We start from the raw sequence: 21,822 nt of genomic DNA on the forward strand, positions 1-21,822 counted from the left end.
TAAATCTGAGAGAAGGGATAGATTTTACAATGGCCAAACACTAACTTACAGATTAGTACTGAAAAAAAACTATTTTATTATGTTATCTTGATTACAGTTCCACTTTAAAACAAAGTGATACTTGTGAAGAGTTGAAGACCTATATCTCTGCACATACACCGCCTCACACAGGCAACGTACCTGGACAAGGGCCTGGCCTTCAGCCCTGGACGACCTCACTATGTGGTTTCCGGTGGTTCCCGCGAAGGAGTGTTGCTGCCGTAACTCAGGTTTCACCGCATTGTGGTTGGGGAAAGTCCCAGCTTCTTGGTAGCCGCTGTCAGAGTACGAGTTCATTTGCGTTGAGCTTCTAGAGTTGCCTAAAGATCCTGAAGAGGAAACAGAGCTGGGTTAGCGAAGCAGTGCGAGAAGCAGCAGGTACCACACTGTACAAGTGTAATATAGAAGAACAGAAGCTTGGAACAGACCCTCACTTTCGTGGAGAGACGTCTGCTCGGGGGAATACATGGTGACAGGTTCGGGGTCAGATCGGATGAGGAAGTGGTTGGGGTGAGTGGAGTCAGACAGTCTCTGCTTCTGGGGACCTCCAGAAGACGGATCTGAAAGCAAAAATAAAAACATCAGCTTGTGACATATCATTGTGAGGTAATGTTCAGATGACTGGCAGAAAAGAACGTATTTTCCAAGATCCTGAGGAAACGCTGTACAGCAAACCAGTCACAAGTACCGCCAGTAAAACGGAGCGCGTCATAAAAATATAACTCTCCATCAGAAATAAGCTTCAATCAAAACCGCATGTCAAAATGATCTGTAGTTCCAGAAACAAAGGTTGCTTGCTCTGAGGAAAAAGTTGTGACTCCATTTGCGTTGAGAAACTATAAATAATACATAGGCCATTTTGTAATTTAATGCTAAGACTTACCTTTCTATTTCAGCCTGCAGTTGCTATAAATTTACACGGTTACATTTACGCTGTGTATTCGGATGTTTATCTCTTTGCATTTGGGCTGCTTTTGTAAAAGACGTGGGATATAAATTAAAGGGGAACTGAAGAGAGAGGTATATGGAGGCTGTCATGTTTATTTCCTTTTAATCAATACCAGTTGCCTGGCAGCCCTGCTGGTCTATTTCTCTGCACTAGTATCTGATTAAAACCAGAAACAAGCATGCTGCTAGTCTTGTCAGATCAGACTTATAAGTCTGAACCACTGAAACACCTGATCTGCTGCATGCTTGTTCAGGGGCTATGGCTAATAGTATTAGAGGCAGAGGATCAGCAGGGCTGCCAGGCAGCTGGTATTGTCTAAAAGGAAATAAACAGGACAGCCTTCATATACCTCTCTCTTCAGTTCCCCTTTAAATGGAGAGTTTTGAAAACAATCTTATAGAGCAGAGTCCTCTGGTGTTTGAGTTCCATCTGGATTCTCATCGTCTTTTAAGCGAACCTGAACTCAGAACTTCCTCTCCGCTCTAAAAGATACGCAACAGCATAATAACATTTAAAGAAAATCATTTCTTTGTTACAGCTGATACAAATCCTGCAATAAATCTGCAATATGTCTACTTCCTGCATTTATGGCAGCAGACATATGGTTAACATCCTGTGTTTACAAAGTAGCTGCTCTGCAATGGCAAAAGAGAATCCTGAGCTGACAGCTGACAGATCAAATTACAGTGGTGATTAGAAACAGATGAGGGGGGATTTAAAAGGCTAAACATACAGGGTGCATTTCTATAGGTTTTCTTTCTTTCCCATGAAGGAGTTTAAGTTCACTTCAACATTATTTTAAAAAGAGCCTGATTTATTAATTTATTTTTTTTTTAGGACATCTTAAGTGAAAATAAAGTGATGAAAAAAACAATTGTATCCATCATCCATCTCCTAAAAATGACTTTTTATTTTAGATATCCCACGGTTTTATTTTATATTTAAATCTAGTTTTGAAGTTTTTACTGTTTCATTGTCCCTGATCCTTTATTTCATCTCTTTTCTGGTCTCAGATGCAATTTACTGACAGGCAAGTGTTTTATGGCTATAATTCCAGATCAGTGAGGGTCACACTGTAGTCTGACCCAGTCCCAATCCAGACAGAAACTGTCACTTGCACACCTGATGTTTAACTTTAACACAGAAAAAGAAAAAAGAAAAGGAACACAGCCTAGTTATTTGTGCTTAGCACTGTACATACACATGTGAGTAACCAAGCAGCTCAGGGTGACCCAAACCACTAGGAATGTATAGGGGGATAAAAGTAACCAAAAAGCCCTCCTACTAAAAGCAAAGCTTGGTGTATTTGCCTTCTTAAAACAGAAGGAAAAATGCAATAATTCAGCTATAAGTGAACATTTGTGGTTACCCACAATGCACTACTACTGAATATGCAAATTATCCCTTTTCGCCCTAGTTAAGCCAAGCAAGCATCCAGAACCGCTGGTGCATATAGCAAGCCTATAGCTTTAAATTTTACACAGCCATATCAAACCCACATGTAGACAGCCTGTTTCGGACTTTTGGTCCTCATCAGTACATGTCTATCTCAACATGTTATACGTCACCTCGGATGTCCTTTAAATACACTGGTTGCCATTCTATCCTGATAGTTTTATTGCCCTATGTCCACCTTTAACAAATCACTTGTAGACACTGCGCAACATCTTTATTTAAGGGTCCTTTTACATTTGGTGTGGTGCGATTTGCGCACAACAAAAATGGCTTCATATCACACACAGATTAGTAAAGGCAACAGGCAGCGCGGACAGGGAAACCGGAGGCAACCCGCCCCCAATAAGCCTCATCAGTCACGTGCATACTGCCTGACAGGAAAATATGCCACCTGAAAATGCACATCTGCGCACCACACAAAAAAAAATCAAAATGTTCCTGTTACCTTAGACTTGCATTACTTCCGGTACTGGGTGCGCACACGAGAACAAACTGCTGCTTCAGTGATAGCTGGACTACTTTTGGGGCATTGCATGGCAGGAAGTACAACATGTTTCATTAAAGAGTAACTGTCGGGCATCAAATCAAAAATCAATTCTTTATTTGTATCTGGTAAACAAGTAATAAGGATGGTAATCAGGCAATCCAAAAGTTAAAATCTCTATTACTTTTCTTGTCTATAAATGATCATTCCCCAGTTTAACTGACTCTTATTTGGTACGTTGCCGCACAAAGGAAGTTGCAGGGCATGCTGGGCTGTCCTTTTTGGCTTCTGTACATTAGTTAAGTCTGAGAAGAAATAAAGAAGCAAAAAAAGACAACCCAGCATGCCCTGCAACTTCTTTGTGCGGCAACGTACCAAATAAGAGTCAGTTAAACTGGGGAATGATCATTTATAGACAAGAAAAGTAATAAAGATTTTAACTTTTGGATTGCCTGATTAGCATCCTTATTACTTGTTTACCAGATAAAAATAAAGAATTGATTTTTGATTTTATGCCCGACAGTTACACTTTAAGTGTAATGGCCATTATGGCGACATGCGGTAGGAGGAGGTGACAACGTAGTAAGTGTAAAAGAGGTCGGCACAAAAGCAGAACACACAAAATCACTCTCCCACTTCCTGCATGCATACAATAGCTGCATGCATCACCTGATCCTCACCAAAGCAAAACACAGCGGCTGGATAGTGTACTGGTTTAGGCCCGTTGCCACTAGCCGGATGCAATCACATGGGTGACTTCCGGAAGTCCAGATGCAGTTGTCTGTTTCTGCCAAGGAAAATCGGATGCCTGCTGCGGATATCTTCAGCGTACCATCGATAATTTCTCCGGGTTGCATTGCATACAAAAATTTGCATGCAATGGAAACTACTCCAATAGCATGCACTGGCTTCAGGTTTGATGCGATGCGATGCAAATTTGTGGCTATTGGAAATGGGCCCTAAGGGCTCTGCCTCTGACACAGGAGACCTGGGTTCAAATCTCGTCTCTTCCTGTTCAGTTAGCCAACATCTATTCAGTAAGGAGTCCTTGGGCTAGACTCCCTAGCATTGCTACTGCCTCTTGTGCGCGCCGTAGTGGCTGCAGCTCAATCGCTTTGAGTCTGCCAGGAGAAAAGCGCAATATAATGTAATTTGTCTTGTATTAAAGTTACTCTCCCAGTTACCCCTTCTGGCCAGGAAGTCATTGCATGCAACACACAATCAGCTCCAGAGCAAAACACACGCCTATGAAATACCACTTGCAAAATCACCAGGCTATGTGTGTAGGTTGTAGCTGAAAGTTTCTTTTTAAGCAAAAGTGGAGCTACGCTAAGTTTCTTCCTTTTTTTCTTTTTAAAGAGTGCACTTTGTCATTCAAGCAAAAAATTTCCAATACTCATATTAAATTCAATTTTCTACTGCTTACTCTGCAAGATATGTGGTCGGTACAGCAACCAGCAGACATTTACACATAGTCAGGTTATGTACACTCTGAATATTTTATTACGTCCATTTTTAAAGCCTGGATCTTCACAATGCCTATTATTCAATAAGAATTCCATGAAGTGTCAAAAGACTGGTCACTGAATAAGAACATGAGTAATTTCAAACGCTCTACAAGGAAAAATAGGCAAAAAAAAAAAAATCAAAAAAAAAATCAAAGCAGCAATCACTTCAGGCATATTTTTTATTTAATCCATTGCCGAATCCTTTTTTCAAAAGAAACTTTAAGTCAGAAAAATATTGAAGGGGCTGCAGATTTTCTATAAAAAATAGAGATGAGACAAATCCCAAATGTCCTCGATTCCAAAAAGATTATTCTATTTTTTTAATCTCTTGAATCTTGTACATGAGAATTGTAAGATCTGTATGAAAATAGTAGTTAGACTTAGAATAGTATATTTGAAGTCTAACTGCTATTTGTACACGCACTACACATTTCTTATGTGCAGGATTTGTTAGATTCGAAAGATTCGATAATTTTTTTGGATTCTATTTTAAGGAAATTTAGGATTTGACCCATCTCCAATAGAGAAATATACAAAGAAAGACCAAACAGGGTCTCAAGCGTGGCTATGAATTTGCCAACCTCCAGCAACTTGACCTCCTAGTTAATCATCTAAACTTTAGATGATTAACTAGGAGGTCAAGTTGCTGGAGGTTGGCAAATTCATTAGATTCTAAAGGGTGGTTCAGGCAAGTTAGAATTCCATTGGGCAATGGGAAACTGCAGTTCATTTCCTGCGGCACAGGCAGAGTGGATTTTATCTGCAGGCTGCACTGCTGCTATCAGAAAGCTGGGTTTCCAAAGATACTGGGTTCTCCAGATACTGAAGAGCCACTATGTCCTTCAGATGACAAAATTAAGTAGCAGTGGCCCCATGTGCCACTAGACTGAAGAAAAAAACAAAAAACATATGCTCCCTATATACAAAATGTGTGCACCAAAATGAAAACAATCTGAAATAAAGGCTACTAAATTTAAACCTGACCAAATGGCAACCAATAATGTCCTATTTCCGTAAGCACAAATTATAAAGCAGTGTCATTTGTAATGTGTACCACATCCACTGAACTACCACATCTAAACCATGGAAAGGGGAAATTCCAGTAATAGTACCTAATAAAATAGGTTGTATCAAAGGCACCTGGTGGATAAACGAAAGTGCTTTGGGAGCCCAAGGCTTATTGATACACAGGAGGAGCAAAGAGTGGCCCAGGAGGTCCGAATGAACAGAAGCACGTATTGATAAAAAAAAAAAAAAGTGCTGGGCATGAGAGTAATGGGCATGAGAACTGTAACATGGACAGTGGACGGAGGAAACCTTATCTCAAGATTCATTTTTTACATTATAAAGAGAGTAAAGGTGTCCATTCATTACTTGCTGTTTCGATCGACTTTATTGGGTGATGAACAAGTGTGGTCGATCCAGAGTTGATTGACTAGTGGCCCACACACTGCAAGCGAAACCCTATGTAATTCTCCTTCACTAATCGAGCTGAACAACGTTGTGCCTCCATGAAACCAAAAATAGATTCTTTGTTGATCGAAATCATGGGAACAGTAGCCCATTCCTTTATGATTGACCAATATTTTCCATCCTCCCCCAATGAAGTAATTGGTTGATTCAACCTGATATCAGCCAATCTCCATCGATCGAGCAGAATGGAACAGAACGGATTCTTGCCTGATCCCACAGAATGATGGAATCAAATGGTTGATCGAGCAGGAAAAACAAGTAATGTAGGGACACCTTTACATTCCTATTTATCACCTACCTAAAGATTGTCGCAGACTGCGAAAAACCCGTTCATGGCACTGGTATTCCCTGATGGCAGAGGGCTCAAAGGATCTGCTGCTAGACACTGAAGGACACATAAGAGCTCTTGGGGAGTCCAAGCCTGGATAGGTCAGAGCTGGTTTCTTGCAACAATGTAGCCACAAGAAGGACTTGCTCAAAATTAGGCAATGTTTTGGCTGATCTATGTATGTAGCCACGGTCATTTGATTAGCTTCGTTTTCTCAGAACTCCTAACATCCGTGCTGTTATGTGAAGTGATTTCGGTTTCTACATAAGAAAACAAAGACCCAGAGGAAACTCCCTGTGCTTTCATCACAAGGAAGACCGTCACAGTTTTGTTCCAGTTAGCAAATTAGATTTATGTGAATTCTGCTGTGTAAACCAACCGCAAATGAGTTAAAACAAGACAATCAGGGTAAATTACTGCATAAGCATTCAGGCAATCCTATTCCAGGACTTCATAGTGACCTCAACTAAAAAGAGCAATAGACAAAACCAAGGGGAGCAACTATAAAAAAAGATAGCTAAAAGAAACATTTGAAGTACGGAGCTTGGGAGCAGAGCAGTGCTTTTCAGCGCAGCTAGATTTGGGCGCAGCCGGCGCCTCCATAGACTTCAATAGGAATCACTCCTATTGAAGCGCTCAGTGAGTAACGTGGGCTCCGTCACAAGACGGAGCCGAAGTTGCTTAAAAACATAATACTTCGGCCTCCAGCAATCGCTGGAAGCCGAATTATTTCATTCCCCCACTATCCATGGCGGCCTGGAGGGGGAATAGTAATTAAATCGGCCCGGACTTGTGCAGAAGCAGGATCAGCTATATATACTGCTGTATCCTGCGCCCAAGTCTACCGGCGCCGATTTCAAATGTACTTCTTGGGAGGTGCAGGATAATGACTACCGTAATGGAATATTTGAAAAGTAGTTTATCTGACTTTGGCTATGTATTTAGCAATGATCCAAACAAATTGGAATACCCTTTCTGACATACTTAAAGAGCAACCGATAGCATGGGCAGCCCTGGCCTGCGGTGGCAGGAGCGTGATCGAGGACATGCATGGGCACAGACTCCATGGCCTGCGACTGTCTCTGTCGCCAAAATCAAAACATGGGCACTGCAGGCGACAGGAGCATCGAGAAATGACAGCGCAGGCACAGGGCAGCTGCAGCAGGCTAGTAGAAGCCCCAGGTAAGTTAAACTTTTTTTTTTTGGGTAGGATCACTTAAGTTTCACTTTAAAGGGAACCAAAGGTGAGAGACTTATGGAGGCCGACATATTGATTTCTTCTTAAACAATGCACATTGCCTGGCCGTCCCACTGATCCTCTGCCTTTTAGCCATAGAGCCTAAACAAGGATGCAGATCAGAATTTTCTGACAAGATTAGTTGCATGCTTGTTTCAGGTGTGCGATTCAGATGCTGCTGACCAGTCAATCCCCATCTACACAGAGCAATCAGGCGGCTCGATTAGCCGCCGGATCGACTCTTCCGCATCCCCGCGCGTACCCGCTTGTCTGCGCGTGTGTCCGATTCGATACCCGCTCGACCCCGCTGGCGCCGCTTATCTTCCGATCGATTCCCCGCTATTGTCCGTTCGCAGGGAACAAGCGGGGAATCGGCCGCAGCGAGATCGGACCTGTCGGATCTTATCAATCGAGCTGCATCAGCGGGTTGATAAGATACATCGGCACGTGTAGACCCAGCTTAAGATTAGAAGGGCTGCCAGGCAAATGGTATTGTTTAAAAGGAAATAAATATGGCAGTCTCCATATCCCTTTCACTTCAGGTGTCCTTTAAAGTGTAAACAATGTGACATGATGAGATAAACATGTGTATGTACAGTGCAAAACATTATTAGCCAGGCTGTTTTACTCGTTCTATTTTGCTGCCTGAATGTGTTAATTTTTAGCCATGGAGGTGACAGCTTGTCTTGTCATTGGGAATATAGTAAACATCACTGGTAAGCAAATTACAGCCATAAAACTTTTCCTGGCAGAATACAACTTCTGAGAGCAGAGGGAGATAGAAAAAGGTCAATAGTTCATGTACTTCCATTCAGGGACACTTAGTAGGCTGCCACTGAGCAGAGATAACAAAACATTAATTCTACTATTTAAATGTCTAAATATAAAATAAAACCATGGGATAACGGTCTCTCATATTGGATCCCTTTGACATATACGGATGACATATTCAATAGCTATCTTTGAGGGAAAAAAAACCCTGACTTCTTTTGTGATGAGAACTCTGGTAATTTAACTCTCTGGGGATAACATATCTGTGACAGACATGATAGATAGACAAATAAGGTGGGACAATTGAGAAGAATAAACTGGGTAGAGCCGTGGCATCTAATCTACATCATTTCTATAAATGAACTCATTCTCCAGGACGCCGAGAAGCCATTCGGATGATTTAATTTGAGCTGTACAGCTGGATGGCTTGGAGTGCTATGCAAATATTTTAGGCTGGGTGGATGCATTATGGCTGCTGATCCAAGGCTGATGAGTGTGCAGAAAGCACCGTATGGAGAGATGGAATGCCTCTAATCCGCCACTCCAGGCTGTTGAGCCTTGTTGACATGCTATAAAAATCAGGAAGCACTTCACTGTGCAGGGAAAAAATGATTCCGACTCCCGCGAACTGACGGATGCTGATAATTGTGCGCTGAGAGGAGGTGAGCGGAGAGAGACGTGCAGGCTGGAGCTCTCCGCCGCTGTCTCCAGCAAATGACAGCGTGGCGGGTTAATGGCAGCATTATTAAAGTGACAAAAGCAAAGGCGAAATGGAATGATGGTGGAGGAAAACATTAAACTGGCCTTTATAGGAGTTTAACATGACCCTGGAGTAAATCTGGGCAGTATAAACAGAACATATGATGATAAACTACATAAACAGGCGAGATTCTGTGAAAATTGCACCGTAAATTGATTGGTTGCTGTGGAGCTGAAGCCAGGATGACGAGTATCACTTAGGACCTGTTTCCACTGAGGACGGATCTCCAGCGTGACCCCTCTAGTGAGCTGCATGGGGCAGAGCTGCCTATCTTTCTGGTGGCTTTCTGCACAGATCGCACTACGGTGTGACTCTGAACATCATGCTGCAGATTTCTGCAGCACGCAACTGACTCACTATAGCTGTGCATGGTGCAGCTTAGTGATTCAGGCTGCAGCTATACAGCAGAAAGGGAGCTGCGGCCAAATAGGAAATGGACGCAGCTACCAGTGGAATTAAGCCCTTAAAGGACCATTGTTGCGAAAAAAGTAGACAGTTAAAATATGACAGAACCGACAGATTTTGGGCAAGTCCATCTCTTCATGGGGGATTCTCAGGGTTTTCTTTGTCTTCAACAGCATTTCCTAAACAGCAGTTCCATAGTCTAACAAAATAGTGTGCGAGCGAGTAGGGAGGCTGACTGGTATCTCAATATTTGGGCAGTTAAACTGCTGTTTAGGAAATGCTGTTGAAAACAAAGAAAACCCTGAGAATCCCCCATGAGGATATAGACTGGCCCAAAACCTGTCGGTTCTGTCAGATTTTAACTGCCTACTGTTTTCGGGATAGTGGTCCTTTAATCTCCTTGGCGGTAACCCCGTGTCTGACGTGGGGTAAGCCGCCGGAGGGTGCCGCTCAGGCCCTGCTGGGCCGATTTACATAATTTTTTTCAAGCACGCAGCTAGCACTTTGCTAGCTGCGTGTTTGGTCTGATGCCGATGCGCCGCTACCCGCCGCGATACAGGGCCCCCCTTTCCCGCATACCCCTTGTGCAGCCTGGCCAATCGCCGCCAGGCTGCGCTATGGGGTGGATCGGGATTCCCTGTGATGTCACGACGTCGATGACGTCACTCCGTTCATCGCCATGGTGACGGGGAAAGCCCTTAAGGAAATCCAGTTCAGAATGGGATTTCCTTATGGGCAAGCGGCGCCGGCGGCGATTGGTGGGTACGGGGGGATGCCGCAGGGAGGGGGGAAGCATGTAGCTAGCGCTAGGCTAGCTACATGCTAAAAATAAATAAATAATAATTTGAAAAAAACCCTCCCGCGGCCGCGCAGCCGCACTTATACCACCAGGGAGGTTAAAGTACCCATACCCTCAAATGATATTTGACCTAAGAGGGAATATGGAGGCTGCTATATTTATTTCCTTTTAAATCATATTAGTTGCCTGGCAGTCCTATCTTTCATGCATCAGTAGTGTCTGAATCACACACCTGAAACAAGGATGTTGCACTGCATCCAACAATGCCATACTGGGGTAAGAGTGATTTTCAATAGATTCCCTGCTGGAATTTATAAAAAAAAAATAATCTATGTATAGTGTGTGATAGGAATAGATTCCTCTCTGAGTCGATTGTCTTGCTGCATTGGGTAGCAATCTATACATGTATGGGTACCTTAAAGTATACACAAGGTGACGTGATATGATGATAGACAGGTAGTATGTACAGTGCCAAGCACACAAATAACTAGGCTGTGTTCTTTTTCTTGGTCTGCCTGAAAGAGTTAAACATCAGGTATGCAAGTGACAGTCTGTCAGGGTCAGACTTTAGCATAACCCTCCCCGATAAGGAATTACAACCATAAAACACTTTTCTAGCAGAAATGGCTTCTGAGAGTAGAAAAGAGATACAAAGGGTCAATAGTTCATATTTATCTCTGGCATACTTCAATGAATGTGTCTTTAAGAAAAGACAAACAGTAAAAACTTAAAAATTAGATTTAAATATGAAATAAAATGGACGGGTTATCTCAAAAAGTCATTTTTAGGAGAAGGAGGATAGATGCAATTGTTTACCGCATCAGTTTATTTTCACCTCGTGTTTCCTTCAAGTGTCAGCAACAAGTCCCTCCAAGTCTCTCGATTAGTCTTAACACAACTGGATGAATTCACTAACCAGCAAGGAAGCTGAAGCGGTATTTTTTCCTCTACATTGCCACAAAAGAAGATGGCGTGGAAAAAAATAGTAATAATCATTTATTCTCACGTCCGCTTATATCTGCTCCAGTCTTTGGTCATGTAGTTTTCCTCATATTATGTATTATACACACAGTTTTACTGCCCCAGTTTACCTCAGGGTCACTAAGTAGGGGACGCCAGTAAAACGCAGCACAAATTATATAGACGGGAAAGGGCAATAATAAAGTTAATAAAAATACAAAGGGAAATGACTGCGGACAACGATTTAACCCAATGAAATCGCCTATTAGGCTCAGGAGAGAAGTAATACAAGGAAATCTGAAATATAGATGTAAAAGAGTACATAAAGGAATGTGTGATTTTCCTCTCTCTTCATGAGGGAGATTATTATAGAAATATACAGCGCTGTTCTCAGAGTCATGCTTATATAATCTGCAGACAAGAGTTCACAGGGTGGGGCAAACAAACATATAACAACCTATGTCAATACGTGAGTGCAATTCTTTTATCTTTTTATTACACGTAGAAGTACTATTGTTTCCCTGAAAAAAAAGACAAGGGCCTCAATTCACTAAGCTTATCTACTGTCTTTAATAACATTTCTAGAGTTATCACCTGAAAGGCATGTAGTATTCAGGACACATTTTACCTCAGGCAAACCTAAAGTTAACTCTTCTGTCTAAGTTAAGGTGAGATCTATAAAGTTAACTCTTCAATCCTTAAAATAACTCCAGAATTCTAAAGTTAAAGACAGGCTCTTAATTAACTGTGTGTAAAAATAACTGCAGAGGAGGTAACAACAACTGCAGAGGAGGTAACAACAACTGCAGAGGAGGTAACAACAACTGCAGAGGAGGTAACAACAACTGCAGAGGAGGTAACAACAACTGCAGAGGAGGTAACAACAACTGCAGAGGAGGTAACAACAACTGCAGAGGAGGTAACAACAACTGCAGAGGAGGTAACAACAACTGCAGAGGAGGTAACAACAACTGCAGAGGAGGTAACAACAACTGCAGAGGAGGTAACAACAACTGCAGAGGAGGTAACAACAACTGCAGAGGAGGTAACAACAACTGCAGAGGAGGTAACAACTACAGAGGAGGTAACTTAAGGTGTGTACACACGCACTACTAAATGCAACGACGGGTCCGCCGCACCCTCCTGGTGGGCGGTCTTTAGCTGACAGTATGTGCATGTGTAAGCACTGTCGGCGGACTGATAAGGCTGTTTCTGAACGTACAGAAAAAGCCTTATCAGTCCGCCGACAGCGCTTACACACGCGCATACTATCGGCTGAACGGCCGCCCAGCGGGAAGGTCTGGCAGTCCCGTTGTTGCCGGCGGTAGGGCGTGTGTACGCACCTTTAAGGAATGGAGAGATAAGATAACGCTCACTGTGTGGTGGCAAGTTTTGTCTTGCCTCATCTCCAGTGTGATCTTAGTGAATTAAGGCTATGGTCTTATCTGCATTTTTGCACTAATGGCTGTTTTTAATTCTTGATCTAAAGATCTACATTTATTCAAATATAGAATACCCAGAAAGGTCATGGTGACCCAGAGCCAGTGTTGAGGGCTAAAAGAGACCCAAAAGCCCTCCTACTTAAAAGCATGGCTAAATGTAATTTTGCCTTCTTAAAACAGAAGGTATTTGCGATTATACAGCTGTAAGTGAGCAACTGTGGTTACCCACAATGCACAACTACTGAATATGCAAATCATCTCTTTCTGCCCCTGAAGCCAGGCTCACACCCAGAACCACTGGTATATAGCAAGCCTTTACCTAATAAGTTTTACAGAACCACACAACCCAACTTGCTTAAAGCTGAATTACCATCAATTCCTTTTGTTTTAAGAAGGCAAATTACAGCGTTATTCAAATATAGTCATGTCATACCATTCTAGATCATAACTCAAAAGCCTGAATTCCATGATAAATGACTTCTTCCCTGTACAACAATCTACATTTACTGAGAGCCCAGCACTTTCCACCTCATGGTTTTGAGGGGTCGGAGGGAGATTCTTTTTTGAGCCGACTGCTTTTGTTAGGGAATGGCCTACCATTTCATATTGGTTATGATAAAAACTTACACTTTGGTTACTATCCCTCGTCATATAACAACATTGCAACACAACAAGTTTTAGGACCGTGCACACGGACCTTCAACATCAATTACTATGCCAAACAGCACGGGGTGGTCACTCAGGCTTCATGTATCGACAATGGAAGAAGTATACATCCTGTTTTATGCCACAACTAGCAACCTCAGATCAGTGATGAGTCATAACCAGCCTTTAAAACCTACATGTCAAACTCTGGCCTGCGGTCCAAATTTGGCCCACAGAGCCATTAAATTTGGCCCTCAAGTGCTTTTCCCACATTCCCTAATGTTTAGCCCACTAAAGACCACAAGTGAACCTATAAGACCACCAATGAAGCCATAGGAGGGGGGGGGGGGCACTAGACACCAGAGAACTGTATAGGGAAGGGAGTGGGGCATTAGACACCAGGGAACTGTTTAGGGGTGGGAACCAGATCACTAGACATCAGAGAACTGTATAGAGGACTGAGGGGGGCCACTAGAAACCATGGAACTGTATGGGGAGGGAGGACTAGACTCAGAGTACTGTATAGGGAAGAGAGGGGGCCACTACACATCAGGGAAATTAATAGGCAAGGGATGGGCCACTATACACCAGGAAACTGTATGGGGAGGGAGGAAGGACCACTAAACACCAAAGAATATTTATAAGGGAGGAGGGACCCCTAGAAACCATGGAAATGTATAGGTAAGGGGGGAATGGGGGCACTAGACACCAGATAACTGTGTAGAGGATGAAAGGGGGGCATTAGACACCAGGGAACTTTAAAAAGGAAGGATGGTGGCCAGTAGACATTGAGGTTGGCCTGCGACCTGATCCCAGTGTTCAATTTCGGCCCACTTTGTATTTGAGATTGAGACCCCTGCTGTAAAAGAAAAAAAATAAACCTCAAATTTCCTACAAACAGTTGGTCTAAGTAACCTCACATCAGGTAAGTCACACGGTAATATATAAGCAGTTTTTGTAAGACTTCTGTTTTGCTATATTCTGTTTGCCTGGTTTCCAAATCTTATTGTGCTGATGCCTGTAGAATAAGTATTATAATCATAATTTACAGAAACTATGGGTTACAAAACTCTTAAAAACAGACTTCCCTGTTCATTTCATTACTGAGGCTGTTTCTAAATTATTTAGAAACAAAATGTTTAAAAGGTGCATTTTTACCTTCATTCCTTGTTTCAACTTACAGCCCATTTATAATAAGAGCATTTTTCCACAGACAATGTGAGGTTGTTTACAGAAAAACATTCGCATTTTCAGTACCACGACAGAAAAATGCTCACAGGGGTTTGCGAAAAGAAAAACCAAAAACAGCAGGCTGTAACTTTCAGATCTAAACCAACCCATTGATTAACATCACATGTTTTTTGCATGCACAGAAAAAAAAGGTAAAAAAAAACCTAGGTAAGGGGTGGGGCAAACTTTTCTTGGATCAAGCAACATTCCTCTAGAATGTAGCCCGCAGCTTGAGTGTGTCTCCCTCCTCCTGTAAAATGAGTGCATGGGAAATATTTGGCTCACCCAATAGTGCTTTCCAGTGGCGATCTCCATGGCAACAGCGGCATCATGTGACAAGCTGGTATGTATGATGGTAGGTCAAGATGCCGCGGTTGCCATGGAGAGTGGGATTGGGCAAGTTGCTCCTCTTGTACATCCGCTGCATGGACAGCGGGAGGGAGAAAGAGAGAGGAGTGGAATTCCATACTCTATCACTGGGGCGGCTAATGAAGAGGCCATAGTTTGCCCAGCCCTGATCTAGGTGAAATAGGGACACTGCTGAACTGCTTTCCAAAGCCGACCTCATAGGACTAATGGACATGCAGAACAGACCGCAAGCTTTCCGAGGTAAAAGCACGGCTCTGTTTACACATATCTGTCTCTACCATGTCCGAGTTATTCTGTTGTGTTTCATCAATGTACAAGCCAGACCTGTAGGTTTATTGAGAACCGCACATGCATTGCCATAGAAAGGCACCCGATCAGTACTGGATTCACTGGACAATGCCATGGAGCGCCAGAGTGGACATCATATCTGTATAATACACCACATGTGGCACATTTGAACCAAGCCTTGCGATTCAGACACGTTTTGTATTTTGAAAAATCACTCTTGAACGGACGACACACTCAAACCTAATTTCCTTTGGCCACTTTCACAGCTGAGGGAACTATGAATTTGATCACTGTAAACGTCCAGTCCGTGTGCAGAAGGATCTGGCCAGTGTGGTGACAAGGACAATGTGTAGTCACTGGACTAGAACACTCCAAGCTCAGCCACTTTATCATCCCTTGAACTCTCAAATTAGAATTGCACCCAACAATGAGGAAACAAGGTGTTATTTATGGGACAACAGTCAGTGATGATTATAATAATTGCAATGCTTTTTCAAAGTTTATACTTGGCATGCCTTTAATTTATTTCTGTGTTCATCAGTAATAAACTTTGCAAATAAGGTATAACTACTTAGGAGGAATTTGTAGCAGAGTTTTATGCCATAAGGTAAATATTTCAGATGCTTAAAAGTGAATTCTACAAAGTTTTATTCCATGACACATTAAATAGGAATAACATTTGTAATTCATTCCTATTAGTTTTTTGGCCTTCGAAATGTATCAGCTGAAGAACTTTACAATTTTTATACTGCATCCTTAGTAAAAAGACATCTGACCCAAGGCAAAAGCGTACGTATTGGTACGCTGTCAGTGAGCTGGGCGCAGGGTGAGCCAAATGACGATTTGTCGTAGCAACAAGTGGACTTGCAGATCAAATGCAATAAGAGGAGATGGATTGGCCATACTCTTCGCAAGAACAAATCAATAGAGAAAGAAGCCTTCAAATGGAATTATCAAGGCAGCAGAAAAAGAAGTAGACCAAAGAGAACTTGGAGAAGAAGTGTGAAAGAAGAAATGAAGGCAGGGACCTTATGGACTGAGACAGAAAAAAATCGCCCAGGACAGAAACCGTGGTATACATTTGTTGAGGCCCTTTGCTTCAGTGGGAGACACGGGATTAATTAAGTAGTCTGAGTTGTAGCAACTTGGAAGGAGAAAAATTTGGGGTTGAATTAACCGTGCGCAATGTGTGTACTATAGCGGCACTCAGCTTTGATGCTGGGCACTGAGCGCTGTAACCACCTGCTTCGTGGCAAAGCTGCTTAAAGAGACTCCGTAACAAAAAATGCATCCTGTTTTTTATCATCCTACAAGTTCCAAAAGCTATTCTAATGTGTTCTGGCTTACTGCAGCATGTTCTACTATCACCATCTCTGTAATAAATCAACTTATCTCTCTCTTGTCAGACTTGTCAGCCTGTGTCTGGAAGGCTGCCAAGTTCTTCAGTGTTGTGGTTCTGTGATGCATCTCCCCCCTCCAGGCCCCTCTCTGCACACTGCCTGTGTATTATTTAGATTAGAGCAGCTTCTCTCTTCTCTTTTACAAGCTGGATAAATCCTCCTCTGAGCTGGCTGGGCTTTCACATACTGAAGAATTACGTACAGGCAGAGCTGTCTGCACTCTGCAGGAAGAAACAGCCTGACACTTCAGTGGAAGATAGCTGCAGGGGGAAAGAAACACACAAATGATCTCTTGAGATTAAAAAGAAAGGCTGTATACAGCCTGCTTGTGTATGGATGTATTTTCTATGTGTGGACATACTGTACATTAACCTACTTCCTGTTTTGGTGGCCATTTTGTTTGTTTTTAAACAAACTTTTTAAAACTGTTTTTAACCACTTTTAATGCGGCGAGGAGCGGCGAAATTGTGACAGAGGGTAATAGGAGATGTCCCCTAACGCACTGGTATGTTTACTTTTGTGCGATTTTAACAATACAGATTCTCTTTAAAGAAAACCTGAACTGAACATTAAAAGTCAAAATTAACATACACAAGTCCTGCTTACCTCCTGTGTAGTCTACTCCTCAATCTATTTTTCCTCTCCTGCATCTTGTTTGTCCACTGTGATCAATGGAATTCTCCGTCCTCCATTTTGAAAATGGCCATTACCCCATAACAGCTTTCTGGTCAGCACACAGTTAAACTGTAGCATTGCTCACTTGAGCCGTAGGGAAACATGGACACATCAGTTCTCCTCAGTTGTAACTGACAGCAACTGATATATAACTGACAGCAACTGATATATAACTGACAGCAACTGATATATTTCAGTTCTGACAAAATGTTGTCAGAACTGGAAGGGATCACTGTAAGAAGAAAATGGTGAGCTTCTGAGAGGAACTGATGGCAAGGTAACTATGTAATGTTCATTTGAAGTTACCTCATGTGTTTATTTTAAATAATTTAACTCAGTACAGGTTCTCTTTAAGGTTAGCACAGAGGTGTGTTCATGTTGGATCCACATACCTTTGTGTACTGTCCACTCCTCTCCTCATTGTCCCCAGTCTTGCTGCAGTGTTCCCGCCAATTCCCTCATCTCAAAGGGAATATCTGAGCTGCAATAAAAAAAAAGGACATCTACTTGCCCAGGGCTTACTCCAGCCCCTAGCAGCCGTTATGTCCCTCACCGCAGCTCCTCTCTTAGTTGCTGGCTGACCTCGTCAGGTGGTCCTCTACTGTGCCTGCGCGAGCACTGCTGTCAATCACTTGCACGTGGTGGGGAGTGTACTGCACAAGCGCAGAACTACTAAGTAGAGTCTTTTTTTATGCAGCTCAGACATTCCCTTTAATGAAGAAATGTAGTTAAAATAGAATGAATAGAATTGCTTACTTTTTAGAATATTAATTTAGAAATTACTTTGTCAGTGTTTGCCAACTGTAAAATCTTTCCTCTCCCCGATTTACATTCTGAAATGTATCACTGGTGGTGACATTGTTACACCTGTCAGGTGATATGTAAGGAATGTTCCTCTTTCAATGTCTATCCTGACTGTCTTCCAGCCTTAGACAATGCCTTTTGTCGGCCTATAAGTTTCACGCTATTTTGGTACCTCCCAACTGCGCTTGTTTGCAGACATGCACTCCAATGCAAATGACAAGTGGAGCAATCACGTTGAGGAAGGACAGGTGGGAGGAGCAATATCTCCCCACCAGCGGTCCGAGTAGGTATCCAATCTTCCAATGTACACTATAAGTTCAATATGGTTAGAAGAGATTTTTCAAAGCAGACTATAAGCAGAGGGAGAGTTTTTAAAAGCAATTGGAATGACTTACATCTTTATTTTATAAACTCCTGGGAGACTGCGGAATGCTCCTTTAACTGGGACATATGCATGATATATTTATTTAAAATCTTCTAAAGTATAAAGACTTTAAATGACAGAAAAAAAATCATTTAGATTGCAAAGGGAAGACTTAAACAGTGGTGAAGTCAAAACATTTACTAGTGGCAGACACCCTCGTCACCGCGCAGAGAGAGCGCATCAATCACAGCGCTGCATAAGCCGCTGCTGCCTGACGTGACCGGATTACTTAGCGACATCATCTAAAATAAGAAGCTACATGTAAAGTTCCTAAACGCACAGAAGAACAGAGGATTCTGGAGGCTGCCTGAGTTTAAAAGAACCTATGGAGACATTTCAAAGGAAACCTTAAAGCGTGACTTCAGGCAAAAACGACAGTTTGCCTGTTTGTATTATTCCCCGGACTTCCATCAGAGAAGCCTGTCTTAATTCATGTACAGCTGTCACATGTTTAGCACTGCTGCACTGGCTGGAGAATGCAGCCTTGCTGATCAATGCGCTGCACACACACTGGGCCTGATGCAAAATGCTGCAAAAAAATCTTCAGAGGGAGGGTACACACGTGTTTAGCGCAATAACACACTTGTTCATACGTAAATTGCTGGGCACTAAGCAAGTTCATCTGCATTATAATGTGGGCGTTTTTCCACAGCACCTAATGATCGTTAAAGTGTGCCTGAGATGACATATGACAAGATGAGATAAACATGTGTATGTACAGTGCAAACATATTAATAAACAGGCTGTTTTTCTTTGTTTATTTTGCTGCCTGATGGGGTTAATTTTCAGGCATGCAAGTGACAGCTTCTGTCTTGTCGGTACCTTGTAAGGAATATAGTAAACCACACTTACAGCCATAAAAAATTTTTTCTGGCAGAATACAATTTCTGTGGCAGGGGAGAGATAGAAAAAGGACAATAGTTCATGTATTTTAACTCTGGGACACTTAATAGACTGTCATTGAGCAGAGACAATAAAACATTCAATCTACTTTGTAAATGTTTAAATATAAAACAAAACCATGGCATACCTAGAAAAAAAAGTCACTTTTCAGAGTAGGGGGATAAGTACAATTGTTTATCTCAGTTTGTTTTCACCTCTGGTTAACTTCAATGAGAAAAGGCACAAAATTTGTGCAAAATTAACCCCCCCCCCCCCCCCCCCCCACGTGCGAAAACCGCATTAGATATTAACGAGAATTGGTTGTAAGTGCTAATTAGAATTTGCATGCAGGAAAATGAATGAAAAATAGTGTGAAACGTGCCTAGTGTGGATAAAAAAAACAAAAACATTATCATTAGAAAATTAGTGACATCTTCTTAAAAAGAGATAGGCAGGAATAAAATATGAAAGCAACTTTTAAAGTGACTCCGAGCACCTCTCATGGGCATGCCTTTAAGCCAGACGACTTCCAACAAAGTCGTGCTATGATCCCTCTGGAGGTGCCTCTTGCAATGGCCATGCGTGTCACTTCTTCCTGCTTCATTCAGTGACGCACTTCTCTAACAGAGAAGACAGGTGGTGACCTGGAAGTTACGGTATAACATAGCCAAGATGGCAGCCGTGATTTTTAAATTGAAATCGAACGAAAACTGGTGTAGAACGGTGATGCAGGCATCAAATGAAAGAGGAGAGCACAAGCTACAGAAAGGTATGCATCTTTAAGTACTTTGCAGCACTGGTCGTAGTCTTAAAGGTATGCCCATGAGAGGTGGTCGGAGTCCCTTTAAACAGAAAAGTTATGTTTATATGTACAGCATTAGTCGCACAGTATTAGTGTTTGTTGCTATTGCAACAGTTTGCTAAGAAGCCTCTCCAAATGCTTGCGGTTTTTAATGAGAGGTCTATGCTAAATTAATTTTGGTAACAGAAAAAGAAGATCCTGTGTGTGTAATAGTCCTACTACCATTTACCATAACCAGTGGCGTAGCAATAGGGGATGAAGAGGTAGCGACCGCACCTGGACCAAAGGGGCCCAAGTAAGGGCCCTCTAACTGCTTTGTCAGCTTTTTGGGGGGTGTGAAGCTGGTAATGATCATATCTATGTGTGACTTGATTAGTTGAAAGCATTAGTAGACTGTTCTACACCCCAACCTACACCTCTCTGACACTGCAGCTGTCCTTGGCAGGTTTTGGTGCTCCATATCAATTGTTATGTATAGAGCGCTTGAGGAGGCACACACGCGCCCCACGTGTTATAGTGCCAGCAACCATATGGGGACCCAAATGCACAAGTACGAGGACAGCGGCAGCCAGTGGCAGATTCCCACACCCTTTCAAACTGAAATAGATAGGGAATCTGCCTGCAGTTTATGGCAGCCACCAGATTGCTCTCGGATCAGAGAGAGAGATATGTCTCTTGGTCCAGCTGTCCCCAAAATCTTTAGATTTATGAGTACCTTAAAGCCAAAAGCTCAGCATGACATCCAGGCAACTGGCAAGGTTTGTGAGAGAATTAACCACTTAACGACTGCCTAACGCCAATAGGCATCGGCAGGTCGAAGTGGCGTTTCCATGGAGGGTTCCATGTCAGTTCGCGGAGGGTGTCTCCGTGAACAGCCTGAGAGCCTCCGATCACGGCTCGCAGGCTAATTGTAAACACGCGGGGAAGAAACCCCCTGTGTTTACATCATACGGCGCTGCTGTCACAGCAGCGCCGTAAAGGAGATCGGCGATCCCCGGCCTCTGATTGGCCGGGGATCGCCGCTGTCTGAAAGGCTAAAGCCTATTAGAGGAGGTACAGGACGGATCTCCGTCCTGTGCCGCCCACAGCCAGAGCGAGAGGTAGAGAGGGAGAGGGAGGGAGGAATATCGCTGCGGAGGGGGGCTTTGAGGAGCCCCCCGTGCTCGGCCACACAGAGCGGCGGCGATCAGACCCCCCCAGAATGACATCCCCCTAGTGGGGAAAAAAGGGGGAAGTCTGATCGCCCTGCCTCAATCACAATCTGTGCTGTGGGCTGGAGAGCCCACGCAGCACAGATCAAACAAAAATCCCCTGGACCTTAAATGGGTAGCACCATCTGCATTCTCCTCACTTTAGATTTCCTTTAGGCCCCATTCACACTTAAGGCTGCTTACACACCAAGACGTTACAGGCGCACGTTAGTGCGCCTGTAACGCTCCCCCAACGCACAGCAATGTAACACAAGTGGGCTGTTCACACAGCTCACGTTGCGTTACATGTAACGCTGCACATTCTGTGCAAAGTGCAGCATGCTACGGCGTTGGAGCGGCTATAGCCGCGTTAGACTGTTTGCACATGCGCAGTGGGGGGCGGAGAGGAGGCGGGGAGAGCCAGCTACAGTAGCCGCGCACATGGCTACTTAATATTCACTGCACTGGCGGGCGCTGATTGGCCGGCGGGAACACGTGATGCG

General features: G+C 43.0%; 1 protein-coding gene across 12 annotated transcripts in view; it reads right to left on the reverse strand.

Annotated features, from left to right (window-relative positions):
- The window catches only part of PKP4 (plakophilin 4), a 471,364-nt gene that overhangs the window by 151,531 nt on the left and 298,011 nt on the right, over nucleotides 1-21,822 (reverse strand). For 11 of the 12 annotated variants that reach the window (XM_068245730.1, XM_068245734.1, XM_068245733.1 and 8 more), the window contains 2 exons: nucleotides 468-599; nucleotides 181-368 (listed from right to left, as the gene is read on the reverse strand). In XM_068245730.1, coding sequence (XP_068101831.1) covers nucleotides 181-368; nucleotides 468-599 — 320 coding nt within the window. The remainder of the gene's footprint in view (nucleotides 1-180; nucleotides 369-467; nucleotides 600-21,822) is intronic. The other variant, XM_068245731.1, reaches the window with a different exon arrangement.

Source organism: Hyperolius riggenbachi, chromosome 7 (assembly GCF_040937935.1).
Source record: "Hyperolius riggenbachi isolate aHypRig1 chromosome 7, aHypRig1.pri, whole genome shotgun sequence".
NCBI lineage: Eukaryota > Metazoa > Chordata > Amphibia > Anura > Hyperoliidae > Hyperolius > Hyperolius riggenbachi.